Below are 15,383 nucleotides of genomic sequence, written 5' to 3'. Positions count from 1 at the left end.
TGCCGGTCGAGCGCAGTGGCTCTGGGGCCTCGCGGGGTCCCGCGCTCTGGGTGACCGTCCTAGCGGGTCTGCTCTGGCACAGGCGCCTGAGCTCTGGGGCAGCGAATCCGCCACGGCCCTGGCGACGTGAGTGTGCGTGGAAGCAAGACGGGGACTCGGGAGGCACCCGGGCTCATGTCCTCCCTTCCCCCCAGAGGTGCGGCTGGAGAAGTTCCACGAGCCGGGCATCTTCAACTACTCCGTCTTGCTGCTGAGCGAGGACAAGAGCACCCTGTACGTGGGGGCCCGGGAGGCCGTGTTCGCCCTGAATGCACTCAACGTCTCTGAGAAGCAGCACGAGGTGAGGCGAGGGTGCCCCGCTCTGCCCCCCGGGGCCGCTCACTGCGCTTCTCCGGGGGCGTCAGGCCCCTTCCGGGCTGCGGCCCCTCACCGGTCCCGCACGCCCACGGGCCAGTCACCCAGAAGCTTGCTTCCGGCCTGCGTCTGGGCCGCGTGTCCCAGGTGAGCCGGGCGGCCTCTGCCCTCCCTGGGCCGGCCACTCACCCGGGGCCCCCCTTCTCCTCTTGGAGTTTTGCACTTCTCATGACGGCAAATCTCGGCCACCCGGAGGGCAGAGGAAGCGGTGACCGTGAGGCCTGTCCCCTCTCGGGTCCTGCGGCCAGGTCGCTCTCTTCCGCCCCTGTCCTCGTGCTCTGCTCCCTCTGGAGGCTTTGAGGCTGGTCCCAGGCGCACTCTTCATCCGTAGGGCTTCCCCAGGTGTCTCCTAAAGGAAAGGACTCTTTTTGTCCACGTAACCGAACCACCATGGTCACGTCCAAAAGTGTCATCAAATGGCTGATGTTTGGGTACCAGAGACTCTCCTAAGGATGCTTGAATGCCGTTGACGCGGGGCCGTCCGCGAGGCCGTCCGCTCTGCCCGTCACTTCTTGACATCCGGCCGCCGTTTTGGCCCCTTCCTGGGAAAGCCACCGCTCTGCACCCTCGGTGACAGGCCGGCCCCTCCTCCGAGGCGGGGTCCTCGCCCCAGCCCTGGGCCTGTGCAGAGCAGAGCAGGGCCACGGGTGCCTCGAGGATCGCAGAGCGGGATTTTCCGGCTCGACGTTCCCTTCTGTGTTGGGAGCAGGAAGCTGTCAGTCTTGGGGGGGGGGGAGGGTGGGGGAAGGCACACCTATCTGCTCCTCACGTCCCGCGGGGCCAGCTCCTTGGGAGTGGCTGGATCAGCCCTTAGAACCTTGGCCGTTATTTGCCAGTTTTTAACGAGTTCCTTCCCTCCAGAGGGAGAGAGTGGTGTTGGGATATTTGGTTTTGGAGAATGACCTTGGGGCCGCGTTTGAAGGGCCTGGATCCACGGGCAGCCGGAGCCGCCCGGATGCTCAGACCGTCCCTTCGCCGGCGGGCGGCCTCTCCCCCACCGCTGGCTGCTTAGCCGCGACCCCAGCGGCTGGGGTGGCCTGCTTCTCTCTGGAATCGAGAATCTTGATTCTGCCCCAGACCTCTGTGTTTTGTCTCGGTCCCCCGACTGCGTGCTTATTTCTGCCTGACTCACGGACGGGGTTTTGTGGTCATCAGCCTTTGAAGATAAGGGGAGTGCTGACCCCGTGGGTGCCCTCAGAGCCTCACTGCTCTGCCGATGCGTCCTTGTCCCCTGGGGGCCTAGGGACAGATACAAAGGGAAGCCTGGGTGAAACCCTAGGAACGTGACCGGCCCCGTCAGCGTGCGTGTCCCGGGTCCTCGAGCACTTCACGGAGGCAGCAGTGAAACGGTTTGCGCATCAGCCTCCGAAGGAAGTCGCCTGTTGCTGGGACGTTGCTTTTGCGTGTTCCGGGTAGGACTTCCGCTAAGACGTCCCGCACTGCGGATGCGGGAGGCGAGTTAGCGCGGGACCGCGTACAAGGGGACTCGCAGCTCCGGGCACATCCTGACCTCTGAGCACCCGGCAACTGGCTTCACCTGGGCACCGGCCATGGGACTGTCACACGGGGAGGTGGGACAGCTTGGGGACAGTGAGGCAGGCGTGGGGGAGCCGCCGTCCTCTGGAGGGCGAGGGGCTGGGGCATGTGCCGGCCCCCCATGACGCATCCCCTGGCTCAGGTGCTGGGAAGGGGGGAGGCGGGGAGCGGGCGGTCGCCCCCTCACGGCCACGGTTGCGGAGCTGAGGGAAGCCGGTCCTGCCGTCCACCGACGGCCAAAGGAAACGCAACCCGTGTCCTTTTCTTCCCGCCCTCCGTTTGCTTTGGGGTGAAGGAGTCCGCGCTGCTGTGTGAAAACACCTGTGGCTTAGCTCGCTGTGACGGACTGAAAACCCGACTGTCCGCCCTTTGAGCTTTCCTGCTGCTTTGCGGCGACTGACGGGATGCTGGGCGGCCAGGGCGGCTCTGATGGCTCCGGACCCCGGCGTCTGCCGGCCCAGCCTCGCTTTACAAAGCCTCACTTGTGCGGTCTTTGTAAACTGTGCATTTTTACGCCGCATCCCCTTCCCCCTTGAACGGGAGCATGTGCTGAAACGGATTCTCCTCTCTCCCCACAGGCGTATTGGAAGGTCTCAGAAGATAAAAAGGCAAAATGTGCAGAAAAGGGGAAATCCAGACAGGTAATTTCCGGTCTCGGAACCCCAGCAGCCTGGTGACGTGGTCGCGCCCCATCCCGCCAGGCGCCCTGTGCCCAAGCGATGAGGCAGGGTCGCTCTGAGCAGGTGCCAAATGTGGCGGGCATCTGAGAAATGTTTTCAAAGTTTGGCTTCGTTGGATGCATTCAAGTGGCCCTAAAACTTGGTACCTTCTGGTACCTTCTTCTGGTGCCTGCTGGCCGATGGTGTAAAGGGCAGGGTTCAGACCCCCGCTGCATGCCAGAAGCCCGAAGGGGCGCCGTGGGATTTCTGGAGTTTGGGCAGCAGCCACCCCTTGAGAATCTGCTCCTTCCCCCGGGAGATGCCAGGCCGAGCGTCCGCCTCCCCCGGGGCTCTGGGCCCCTCCCCCCCGCCCGCCCCCAACCGGCACCGGGCCCATGTCAGAGTCTCCGAGCATCAGAGCCCATCTTCTGTGGCAGTGGGGGCAGGATAGCTGAGTTAAGGTAAATTTCAGCAGTTGGCTAATTGCAGAATAAGCAAAAATGAAAACAGAAAGTTTTTGCTCAAGTTTTTTTTAGCAGAACATCAGACACTTGTACTGAAGTCAGTAGATCCAAAGTTGCCTTAGGAAACGGGGAGAATGCAGGCTTTGTGATGTAATGACTGGGGCTGCAGGGAGGGTCTGAGAGCTGTCAGACAAGGGCTCACCCGGCCCAGAGCGGAGGCCGCACGGGGACGCGGGCCCCTCCCGGCTCCTGTGGGCAGGACGAATTCTTGCCAGCCAGTTGAAAACCGTCCTAGCGAAAAGAAAGCCACGAAGCCTCACCGAGCAGAGATAATTTCAGGCGAGAGCGCATGCCTCCCGGTCCACGCCAGCCCTGGAGAGCGTGTTCCTCAGTGACATCTGGTTTTCCTGCGGGCCCTTTCTCACGCGGAGCCGGCTCGGCGCCTCCCTCCCAGCCTGTCCCCTGCACTGGGGCCGGCGGGGTGGGGTCTCCTGGGGGCGAGGAAGGCTGGCGGGTCCCGCCTACTTTCCCCTCTGCGGCTCTGGCCGCACGTGTGAGGCACGGGCTGTGTGTTGGGTGCGAGTAAATGTGGATTTTCGGTGGCGGGTGTCCGGGAAGACTTGAGTCCGTGTGTCTTTGCTGAGTGTCGATCGGCGGCTGAAGTGAAATCCCCGTGGCCCCTGGCGGCCGGCGGGGGGGACGCCGCAGAGAGCAGAGTGCTGGGTCCAGCGGGCAGACGCAGGTCTGTCGGGGGGACTGGGGCTCCGAGGCTGTGCCCGCCGCCCAGGCAGGGTCGAGCCAGCACGAGAAGACGGGGGTGTCCGAGGTGGCAGGTGAGGGGCGGCGTCAGGCACGTGCTGGCTGGCCCCCTGCCGTGCCGGTGGGTGGCGGAGGGCGGGCGTCCCCCGGGGGCCGGATGACGGCTCACGGGCGCGTTTCTCTCCCGCAGACCGAATGTCTCAACTACATCCGCGTGCTGCAGCCGCTTGGCCCCGGTGCCCTGTACGTGTGCGGGACCAACGCCTTCCAGCCAGCCTGTGACCACCTGGTGAGGCTGTGCCCCGCCCCCTGCCCCCCGCCACCTCGTCCAGGGTCGGTACTGCAGCTGGTGGGGCCCAGGCGGCGTCGGGGGCTCCCCGCTCTGCACAACAGTGGGCGTGAGGGTGTGGCCGCTCACCAGGGCGGGACCCATGGGGCCAGCGGAGCTGGCAGTGGGGGTCCCGCTGGGAAGTGTGCTGGCGACACAGAGAAGCCCTAGGGTGCCACGGTCCGGCCTCCTGTGTCCTCTTTGCCACGTTTTGTGCTCTGCGGGGAGCGCTGCCGCGGCCTGCGTCCCGGTCAAAGGGGGGAGTCAGGACCCTGCCCCCAGACTACGTGTTCTCGGTTCACCTGTGTTACGGCCCGAACGTGTCCCCCACATCCGCACGTTGTAGCCCGAATCCCGCCATGTGGTGGCATTTGGAGGTGGGGCCTCTGAGGAACTATCACGGTTACGTGTGGTCACAGAGGCGAGGCCCTGATCCCGCAGGGTTGACAGCCTTCTGGGAAAAGCCGCCAGAGCCCCCTCTCCACCACATGGGGACAGAGAGAAGGGGGCCCTCGCCAGGCACCGGCCATCCGGATCCCTGACCGCAGCCTGCAGCCTCCGGAGCCGGAGGGAGTGGGCGCGTGTGCGGAAGCCGCCCGTCTGTGCCCGCTGGGACGGCCCGGCCCGGCTGCTGTCCGCTCCTGGGGCCTCACCACGTGGGTCTGCCGTGGACACGGAGCCGCCGCCCTCGGCCCCGGAGCGCACCCCCTCCCGGGGGCAACGGCACCGCACGACTGTGCGAGCACCTCCCTCGCCGACCTGCACAGGTCCTGCTGAGCCGGGCCCGCCTGCTGCTGCGCTGGGGCCTCTGCAGAGGGGCCCCCACGGCGTCCTCCCAAGGCCCTCGCTCCCGGGGCACGTTGGACGGCAGCGTCTTGCTGGGAGAAATTCCTTTTACTCGGGCACCCGATGAGCCATTTGTAACAACCACCAGGAGAAGAGAAGACGCGTTTTAAATGCACGTGGGGATTCAGAGTGAGGCACGTGGTCTAGTGACCGTCCCCGACTTGGGACACAGAGCGTGCCTCAACCAAGAGCCTCGTTTGCCGGAACCCTGAATTAACTAGAATTTAAAGAAGATTCTCCAACCTTGAGTCAGAGATAAACGACAGCCCAAAGTACAGGCAGACGGAGTTTGCGCACGGACCCCCGGGGTGGGCGCACCCCCCCCCCCCCCCCCGCGTGGCCGGCTGGCGGTCTGAGCCCGCAGACGCTGGCTCTGTGGGGTGCGGTGCTCTGAGCTCTGAGTCTGGGTCCTCAGGACAGACGTCGCCTGGTTCTGCATAAGGGAAGAGCGTGCCAGGTCGTGTGAGAAACGCCCACACGTCACAGGGTTTGCTGGCTGGAGTCTAGCCCCTCCGAAGCCGAAAACGGATGGAGACTCCAATCCCGTAGTTGTAAGGGGGTCAGATGTTTCCTTTAAATCCGGGCCTGTTGTTTGGCCCCGTATTTTCAATAAGGACGTTCACGCTGACAGGAAAGTGGATCCCGCCTGTGTATCTGGCACCTAGATTGCGTGGGAAGGGACATACGTGGGCGTGCGGCACCCTGACCCGCGACCCCTAAGTGCCTACCTGACCAACACCAAGCCTGTCGTCACCCATGAAGATTTACAGTCATTGCCAACGCCCTCTCGTTTGCGCTCTGCCCCCCCCATTCAGGCGGCCTCCAAACCTCCCCTAGACGGGCCATCCGTTCATGCCCCAATTTGTGCTTTGAGACCTGAGGGGGGGGTCTGCCTGGAGAGGTGGGCCCAACATCCCCCGGCCCGTGAGCCCTCCCTCCGACGGGCGACGGGCCCGCACCCACTCCCCACCGCTGTCCGTGTTCCTCAGCTTCTCCGCACTGGAAGGCGGGAGGTGGTGCCCACCTTCATTCACGCAGGCACGTCCTGTGTTTCTGGCAGCAGGCGCGTGACTTCCCGCTATGCCTCCAGCGGTGGGTTTCTTCTCTGACCCTCCAGCCTCCCTGCACGGTGCGGGCACGTTCCCAGCCGCTCACCTGTCCCCGGGCTCGGGGCCCCATGTCTCCGCACAGAGCTTGCTCGTTCCTCACGTATTGGGGCTGCTCGCTCCTTCCTCGGCTGGTTTTGGGCTCTCGGGTCAGGCCAGGAGGGTCCCCAACACTGAGGCCGTCCCCCATGCTTTCTGTTAGTACAGGATGGGGTGGCAGGAGGTGGGGACGCCGCTGCTTCTGCCCATGGGTCTGGTCTGCCACTGCCTTGGGTGCCGTCCTTGTTGGACGTAGTTGGTGCACGGCCTTCCGATGGCTCCCTGGGTGCCTCCCGCCTCCGGTCTGCCCTGGCTGCTCTGGGGCCCTAGAGCCGCCAGCATCTTACAGAGGAGTAAACCGAGGCTCCGAGGTCCTGCGCGGCTCTCGTGGCGCCGGCGTCCAGACCTGGGACTCACGTGGCCGCCCACGCATGCTCTTCCCTCCGTGCCCCCGGGTGGCGAGTCTGTGAAAGTAAATGGCAGAGCAGAAGGGTGCTGGGAGACTAGGAATTCAGACACCGCGTGATGCCCTTTCTTCTCGTTCGCTCGTAGAACTTAACGTCCTTTCAGTTTCTGGGGAGAAGCGAGGATGGCAAGGGCAGGTGCCCCTTTGACCCTGCACAGAGCTACACGTCTGTCATGGTCGGTGAGTCCCGCCCCAGGTCAGCATGGGCTCGGCTGCCTCCCCCAGTTCCCTGCTCCCTGTCCCGGCAGAGACGCAGCCTCTCCGTAGACCCCTGTACGAGCGCTCAGATTCACTGCAGAAGGGTGACCGGCCACCCCCCATGGCCAGAGGTCACATGTGTGGGAAGGGGTCATTTTGTGTCCGTCCTCTGTGCGCGTCCCGTGGCCCCACTTACACCCGAACGTGTTACTTCCCGGGTGCGGGTCCCCTGGGGTTCCCGCCCCAGCTGCTCGTGAAGCAGCTCTCGCGTGGAGCGCACAGTCGTCCACGTGAGGGACCGAGACGGAAGGCTCGCGACGCAGCATCCGTGGCCTCCCCGCTTCCCTGGGCCGGGGGCTCGTGTCTGGCTGCCGACCACCCCTCCTCTCCTCTTTCTTCCGGGGCCGCTTAAGATGGGGAGCTGTATTCCGGGACGTCCTATAACTTTCTGGGAAGCGAGCCAATCATCTCCCGAAACTCGTCCCACAGTCCTCTGAGGACGGAGTACGCGATACCGTGGCTTAACGGTAAGAGGCAGGTGCCCCTGGGTCTGTCTGTCTGTCTGTCTGTGGCTCTGAGTCCCAGCGAGGGGCCGCAGACACCTCCGGGCTGGGACGGCCCCATGTGGGGTGCTTCTGGAGCCGCCAGGGCTCCGGACTGGGGCCTTCCTGTCCTGAACACAGAGGTGGTGGTTCTTTGTGACACGAGAGCCTGGTGGTCCCTGCACCCAGGCTGACCGGCTCGCTCACCTTCGGATAACGTGTGCATGGCGGATTCACGCAGCTGCTCACACGGGGCTCTAGTTGGCGCTGGCCGGCGGGCCGTGACCTCCTGGAGGCGGGTGGTCTGGGGGAGGAAGGACCCCTGGCTTCCCCTCACTGCGGGGCGGGTCTGCTGGTCGGGGGTTGTCCGCTTGAGGCACGTGCTGTTTGCACCAGCAGATGCGTGTGTTCTGGCGGGTCTCTGGGATCTGGGTCCCCAGGGTCCCCGGGGTCCCCGGGCTGCCTGCCGTCGGGAGGCCCAGCCCGGGTTCTCGGGGCCGGCCCAGACAGTGTGTGTTACAACCGCGATCCCCGGCACCTCCTTATGCCGAGGAGGACGGATGGGCACCGTGCCCGCCCCGGGCCCTGGGGTTTGTCTGGGGCGTGGTGCAGGCACTAGCTGGCGCCTTGGCCAGGAGGTGCCCAGGCCCCGCGCTGTGGCGGGGGGATAACCGGGTGTCTCTTGCCTGCAGAGCCAAACTTTGTCTTTGCGGACGTGATCCGAGAGAGCCCGGACGGCACGGACAGCGGGGACGACAGGGTGTACTTCTTTTTCACCGAGGTGGCCGTGGAGTACGAGTTTGTCTTCAAGCTGATGATCCCCCGGGTGGCGAGGGTGTGCAAGGTGAGCCCACTCCCCGATTTCCCTCTGGTCCCGGCTGGGCGCTTCGCGCATCTGGAGGACCGGTCTCGTGGCCCGGGCTCCAGGCCTCCTCCTCCGAGATGTCCGTTCACCTACCTCATCGTTCTCCCGAGCCACGGAGGGGTGTGCGCGGCCTGCCCCCGGGCAGTCCGGGAGTCTCCCTGCGGGCCCCGGAGCATCGGTGCCGAGTGTGGCCAGAGGCCCAGCCTCAGCAGGCCTGCTCTGGACACACCGTCCTCGGACCTCCAGGGCCATATAGGAAGTTGGCTTGTGTTCACCGCGTGAGCTAAATTCTGCTAGATTTGGGATTTCGGCATTCCTGCATCAAGGCGGCGAGGGGGGTGTGCGTTCACTGCCCCCGAGTGAGGATGCTCTGATTCCAGAGTCTTTGGCATCCAGATCTCTGCGTTTCGGGGCTCCCTCCAGAGCAGGTCACGTCAGGCGTGTCTGTGATTGTCCCGGGGGTGCGGGGGCAGCCCACAAAACCTGTCTTGGGGGGGACCTGGCCGAGGCCCTTTGAAACGACTGTCTCCTCTGGGACGAGGACCCCCGACGTGTTGGCCTGAAGCAGACGGGAGCCCCCGCTCCGTGGCCCTGGCTCCAAGGCTGGCTTGCAGGGGTGGGGAGCACGGGGAAGGGGCGCGAGGCTGGCGGAGGTTCTGCCGCTGTGACGCCGTGCGCGGCCCGCCGGCCCCTCCGGCCGCCTCCGGGTGATTCGCCCACAGGCCTTTCTTGGTTCTGTGTTTTAATCTGAGACCCCAGCCGGCGCAGACCGGCTGCCGTGGCCACGTGGCCATCCACGGCCCTTCTTTTCCCACCGTGGCCTCCGTCCACCGAGACGGGGACGCTCGGGGCCGCGTACGTGACTGACTCCCAGCTGCCTACGGGGAGTCAGCCCTCCCCCCACTACGCACGTCTTTGGGGTTGCAGGGGGACCAGGGCGGTCTGCGGACCCTACAGAAGAAGTGGACGTCCTTCCTGAAGGCCAGGCTCATCTGTTCCAGGCCGGAGAGCAACCTCGTCTTCAACGTGCTGCAGGCCGTCTTTGTCCTCAGGGCGCCGGACCTGAAGGAGCCCGTGTTCTACGGGGTCTTCACCCCACAGCTGTAGGTGCCCCGGCGGGCCGGCGGGCGGGCGGGCGGGCTGCGTGTCTGCGCTCCCCCCACCCAGGACGGTCACCCTGCCCCCTCGTCCCCAGGAACAACGTGGGGCTGTCAGCCGTGTGCGCCTACAACCTGTCCACGGCCGAGGCGGTCTTCTCCCGCGGGAAGTACATGCAGAGCGCCACGGTGGAACAGTCCCACACCAAGTGGGTGCGCTACAACGGGGCCGTGCCCACGCCGCGGCCCGGGGCGGTGAGTGGGGGCGGGGCGGGAAGGGTGGGCCGCTCCCCGTCCCGCGTTCCCCTCACCGCGTGCCGTGGCGCGGCTGTCCCTGACCGGGCCCGCGCCAGGAGGCTCTTCCGGCCGGCACGGGTGTTTTGTGGAATCAACGTTGTGATAAAAATAGGTCTGTCTCACGTGCCGCTTCCCCCCCAAAAGCACGGTTTCTCGGCAGTGGGCCGTACCCCCCACCCGTTAACGTGAGTCACGTTTGTGTCTTCCCGAAAGCAGTGACTCTTGTGTGGAAACCGGCATCTGCCCGTCATGTGGCTGGTGTGCGGGGCCGTGGGTGTGGCCGCGGTGGGGCCGTGGCCCGGGCGACTGGCCTGGGGCTCCTCCCTGGGGGTCCACGCCTGCCAGCAGCCGTCCGTTCCCTCCACGCGTGTCATGAAGTAAATCGTGGTCACGTGATTACGAATTTCGGTTTCCGCACTCGGGAGCCAGGACAGGAAAAGAACCCCTCACGCGCTTGGCCTTTGTGCTGTTTGGAACCGGACCGTTTTTAGTGATTTTAGCAGAGATGTCGAGGAAGAGCTATCAAGTGATAAGCCGTTATTTTTCAATTTCAAAAGCTTGATACAGTTTTCTCATTGACAAATAGACACCAGCAAGTTCGCTGTGTGTCGTGAAGCGGGATTAGATCTCGCGGACACACGCATGGCTGCCCTTCCCGACCGGCTTTCGGGCCACGTCTTTGGATTCCTGGGGAAAGGTCGCCGCTGACTTTCCCCGTTGGCAACAGCGCTCCGCATGGCGTTGTCACAGTCTGCGCCCCGCGGGGGGCCTGCGTGCGGGGCTCGTGCGGGCTGTGCGTCCGTGAGCACGCGCATTGACGGCCGGTCTGCCCCCCACAGTGCATCAACCGCGAAGCGCGGGCGGCCAACTTCTCCAGCTCCCTGGGTCTGCCGGACAAGACCCTGCAGTTCGTCAAGGACCACCCCCTGATGGACGGCTCCGTGACCCCAACAGACAACAGGCCCAGGCTGGTCACAGGCAACGTGAACTACACGCAGATCGTGGTGGACAGGACCCGGGCCCTGGACGGGACCGTCTACGACGTCATGTTCATCGGCACAGGTGGGTCCGTCCCCCCCTGAGGACGCCGGCAAACGCAGCTCCTTCTTGCCGCGAGGCCAGCGTCTCCCCGGGCGCCCGGAGGGGTCTCCGGCAGGGTTTCCGAGAAGCCGCCACCCCTGGCTGGCCTCCGCCGTCTGACCGTCAGACCTCTGGGGCGCTGACTGAATGGCCGAGTCCCGGCCCCCGTGTGGGGATCCAGGCCCGGTGGGTCGGGGCTGGTGCGCCGGGAGTGGTGCCCGTGCGGGCCGGTTGAGAGCAGGTGGCAGAGAAGTCCCACGTCCCTGCTGGCTCCAGACGGGTCCCCACCTGGGACTCTCACGCAAGCGTTTCTGGAAGGCGGGGGGTGGGGGGTTGGGGGTTGGGGCCGGAGCAGCAGTGGCCGGAGGGCGCCGGGGTCGTTCCTGGGGGCTCCAGCGTGCCCTGAGCCCTCCCCTCCCCGGGGCCTTCACCGCACGGCGCCCCGGAGGGCCGCTGGAGCCCGAGAGCAACCTCTCCTGGGATGTGGTGGCCCCGTGTCGTGGCCCTGACTTCCACGGGAGTCAGCAGTGGGAGGTCCGTTTCTTTTCCAGGAAACAGCGGAGTGACCGGTGCCGCTCACGCTGTCAGTCCGCGTCGCCGGTGGCTCCTCCTCCCCACGTCCAAAGTGCGGACGGCTTCGGCTCCTCAGCGTCTCATGGAGGGGAGGAGCCGAGAGGAAGAACGGGGGCTGTCGGCCCCCCAGGACCGTCCAGGCGCGTCCCTGACCTGTAGCCTTGCCCTTGCAGACCGGGGCGCCCTCCACAAAGCTGTCAACCTTGAGAATGATGCCCACATCATCGAGGAGACCCAGCTTTTCCAGGACTTCGAGCCGGTCCAGACGCTGCTGCTGAATTCTGAGAAGGTAGAGAGGACAGGCGGGTGGCCTCCCACATCCCTGGTCACCAGGCAGACAGGTGGCCTCACGCGTCCTGGTCGCCGGCCAGGCAGGCGGGGAGCTGCACACGTCCCTGGTCACCAGTCAGGAGGGCGGCCTCACACATCCCTGGCCACCGGCTGGGCAGGCCGATCATCTGTGTGGTCCAGATGAGCTGACCTCCGGGTTCTTACAGAGGGCCCCGTGAGCCCTGGGCTTTGGGACGGAGGGAAGGCTAACTGGGGAGATGGAACAGTCGCCTCAAGTTGACCGAGCGTCCCGAGCTGCTGGGGTTGACGCCCGTCTGCAGGTGCATCTGTGGGCGCAGAAGAGCCCGCCCCAAGGGACGACGGTTATGTCTGTGAGCCGGCTCCCCCAGCGAGGCACCTTCTCCCTCATCAAAGGCGGCACCTTTGCCATAAATGCCGGGAGTGAGTGTTTGGGGCTCGGGGGCTGTAGGTCCCTGCCGTTGTGCACAGGCAGCCGTGGGACGTCCGCACACGGGTGGGCCTGGCTGCCTTCCAGCAGTCTTTTTTGTGGAAACAGAGCTCAGGAGGTCATGTAATTTTTGAATGTCATGGAATATTATCCTTTTGATTGTTTTCCAACCATTTATATAAGACATGTTGTTAGTTGGTGGGTAGCATAGAAACAACCAGGGCCCTGGATCCGCTCTGGATGCCGTCCCCTGCCATCTACCCACGTGGCCTTGGGACACGTGCCTCCTGATTTACAGCCAGGGTGGAGCAGGCCGGGGCCCCATGATTCGTGGCTGCGTGAGCCTGGGAGGCCAGTCCTGCCTTAGTCTCCTCCTCTGCATCTAGGGGTCAGCAGACCCAGGGTGGCCCGGCCCTGTCCTTTGACCGTGGCTGACGACCTCACTTCCTGTAGAGCACCCACAGGGCCTCGTGGGTGTCCCCACGCCGTGAGCCCTGAGCCGACGGGCTCTGGGGACTTGGCAGAGCCAGGGTCAGGGCCAGAAATGGGAAGCCCGGCTGCGAGCCTTTTCCCTGAGCTGCAGTCTGGCCGTCACCTGCACCCCGCCTGTAAAGCCTCGCTCTGGACACCAGGCCCAGCTGCCCCGCCTCGCAGGGCGTTTCCCCGATGCCGAGGGTCTCCTGTCTGACCCAGCACAGTCCCCAGCCTCCCTCACACCTGGAGGGGGGCGGCCCGCAGCCCCTCAGGGCGGCCTCCCGGCCTGGTTCCTGATGGGGGCAGCGGGCAGCAGGAGGGGGCGCCCGTAGCCAGGAGAGAGAGAAAGGCAGAAGTCGACTTGTCGGTCAGAGCCACCCGTGGGTCCCGCCATCGTGAGTGTCAGAACTTGCATCTGGTTTTCAAACTTCCGGGGTCACCCAACAGGGCCGTCTCCGCTGCCGGAAGGGAAGGAGACCACAGGGCCCGGGCGGGCTCTGAGCCGGCAGAGATGCGGCATCGGAGCCTCGCGGGCCCATTAGGCCGCCCTCCCCCGCCCCTGCTCCCCGGCTTTGCTGTGGGAACGAGGAAGTCCTCCCGACCGCGGCCCCGCTGCTCGGGTGCTCGGCCGGGCTGGGGCGCGTGCCCTTGGGGCCCCCAGATTGTCACGTGTGCACAGAACAGAGGCTGGGCCCCCGGTGCAGACACTCGGTGAGACCGCAGCCCCGCTCGCCAGTGTCATCTGGGGACGCGGGCTTCTGGGCGTGTGGGCGCCGGTCCTGCGGGACGGGTGAGGTTGAGGAGGATCTGGGTCAGCCCTGTGCTCACCCGTCCGCCCACTGGCCCTGCGGGGAGCCACGGGCCCGTCCTCCCAGGAGCCCTGCACCGGGGCGGCCTCGGCTGGCTGGCCCTAGCGGGAAGGTGTGCGGGCCGCGGCCTCCGCCCTCTCTTCGGGCTGGCGGGCCCGGGTAGGCTTGGGATGGCGTGTGCGCCCCCGCAGTGGCAGGAAGCGGCTGTTCGGGGTGGAGAAGACGCCCGCCGGCAGGTTCCTCTGGGCCGGGACGCTGGCCTTCGCTGTAGAGGCCGGCCAGCAGCCGCCGCTGGTCTGGGCCGGTTCCCCATCTGTCCTCATCTTGGTGGCCTGCTTAGTTGTACGGAGTTTTGTGGAAAGATCCCGGTGTCCTCGTGCTCAGATGGCGCTGAGCGCGTGGGGATGTGCCCGTGGAGAGCACGGAACCCACCACGCGGGGCCAGGCCGCGTGTGCTGAGTTGTGGACGTGTGTTCAGACCCTGAGGGTCTAATGCTTGTTTGTGGAGAGACCGCAAGGCTGCCCCCATCAGTCCGTCCTGTCTGCGGACTTGTGCGCCCACCAGTGGTCACGGCCACCCCTTTTCAGGGCGTTTTCCTGTCCGCTCCCCTCCACGTCTGTTACTTGGTGGCCGTGTATCACGGGAGCCCAGCCCTGGGGTGGGGGTAGGGCGGGGATATGGAGCCCGCCCTCCCCACGGCCACGCCATGCACACAGGTCAGTGTCGGGCGGGGCTTCCCCGGCAGAGTCGGCGTCCTCTCCCGGGTCCCTTGACCTCTGTGAACCAGACTGTGCTCTGGGCTGGCGTCCTTGGTCCTGACAGCCTGGCAGGCACGTGGTGTCACGGCAGGCGGCGTCCCGTGGGGGATCCCCCGTCCCAACTGAGCCCGGGAAAGCAGCCGCCCCGGGTGGGGGGTCTCGCACGTGCTGGGAGCTCGAGGGACCCCGCCTGGCCCTGTGCCCGGAGCACGGCTGTGGGTCTCCCCGTGCCCGTGTTCCTCCCCGCACAGCTAGCCGCGTGCTGGAATCTGCGCTCCGCCCACGCTCGGTGGCCCCTCCTTTCCTGGATTCGGACCCTGACTCGGGCTTCTGTGTGGCTCCCGTCGGGTGGGCATGAAATGGGGCTCTGAGCCGTGCCTTTCGGCCTCTGGCCTTTGGGGGGGGCGGGGGGGGCCCTCCACGCGGAGCGGCTGACCCCCGGCCCCAAAGAGGGCAAGGTCTCGGACGGAGGCCCCGAGTGCTCAGTCAGCGCGTGGGCGGCCGTGACGCTGCCGCGAGGGTTTGTCTCGGACCCTACCCCGCCAGGCTCCGGTTCTGGAGGTTCCTGGATCAGGCGGCGTGGGCACGCGGGCCTGAGAGGCGCACGCCGGCTGCCCCCCCCACGCACCTGTGTCCTCTGTTTCACACCTGCAGGGCGGAAGGCTTGTGTATGCGGGCTCCAGCTCGGGTGTGGTGCAGGCCCCCGTGGCCTTCTGCGGGAAGCACGGCACCTGTGAGGACTGCGTGCTCGCCCGCGACCCCTACTGCGCCTGGAGCCGGGCGGCCGCGGCCTGCGTGGCCCTGCCCCCGCACCAGACGGACGGCCCCAGCAGGTACCGAGGGCGGGGGACCCGCACCGCGCACACCCGTCAGGGGGAGGGGGCGCGTGCCTGACCCGGGCCCGGTTATCTTGCAGGACTCTGATTCAGAAGATGAGCGGAGACGCGTCCGCCTGCCCGGGTAAGTCGGCCGTCCTCGCCGAGCTCCCTTGGGGGGCGGCCGGTCCTCGTACCCATCTCATGGTGCTTCGGTGTCGTGGCGTTGCGTCCATCCGGGTTCTCTTTCTCTGCTCCGAACAGAGGTCAGGTATCCGTGAGGATACGGAGGCCGACCCCCCGTGATCCCGTTTTATCGCAGAAAAGGGCGTCCGAGGTCGTGGGGTGTGTGTGTTTGTTCCACAAAAAGCACTCGGCGTCCACCCTGGGACACCCGCTCTTGAGATGCTCCTCTCTTTGCTGAGCTCGGGGCTGGTTAAACAGACCCTGAGGGTCCCACGGTGGGCGGGCGGCGCGGCGGGAGGGGCGTCCTCACCCCTTCGTCCCCTCCCAGGCAG

At 65.9% G+C, this 15,383-nt stretch overlaps 1 protein-coding gene across 7 annotated transcripts in view; it reads left to right on the top strand.

The window, feature by feature from the left end:
- Window positions 1-15,383, top strand: part of SEMA4D (semaphorin 4D) — a 95,649-nt gene that overhangs the window by 67,579 nt on the left and 12,687 nt on the right. For all 7 annotated transcript variants that reach the window (XM_081790858.1, XM_060610240.3, XM_060610241.3 and 4 more), the window contains exons 3-14: window positions 195-340; window positions 2,529-2,591; window positions 4,023-4,121; window positions 6,704-6,797; window positions 7,229-7,342; window positions 8,050-8,201; window positions 9,150-9,325; window positions 9,418-9,574; window positions 10,456-10,678; window positions 11,443-11,558; window positions 14,705-14,883; window positions 14,967-15,010. In XM_081790858.1, coding sequence (XP_081646984.1) covers window positions 195-340; window positions 2,529-2,591; window positions 4,023-4,121; window positions 6,704-6,797; window positions 7,229-7,342; window positions 8,050-8,201; window positions 9,150-9,325; window positions 9,418-9,574; window positions 10,456-10,678; window positions 11,443-11,558; window positions 14,705-14,883; window positions 14,967-15,010 — 1,563 coding nt within the window. The remainder of the gene's footprint in view (window positions 1-194; window positions 341-2,528; window positions 2,592-4,022; window positions 4,122-6,703; window positions 6,798-7,228; window positions 7,343-8,049; window positions 8,202-9,149; window positions 9,326-9,417; window positions 9,575-10,455; window positions 10,679-11,442; window positions 11,559-14,704; window positions 14,884-14,966; window positions 15,011-15,383) is intronic.

This window comes from Panthera onca, chromosome D4 (genome assembly GCF_046562875.1).
Source record: "Panthera onca isolate mPanOnc1 chromosome D4, mPanOnc1 haplotype 2, whole genome shotgun sequence".
NCBI classification, from domain to species: Eukaryota; Metazoa; Chordata; class Mammalia; order Carnivora; family Felidae; genus Panthera; species Panthera onca.
The sequence above is the reverse complement of the archived record's forward strand: the minus strand, read 5'-3'. Positions and strand labels throughout refer to the sequence as shown.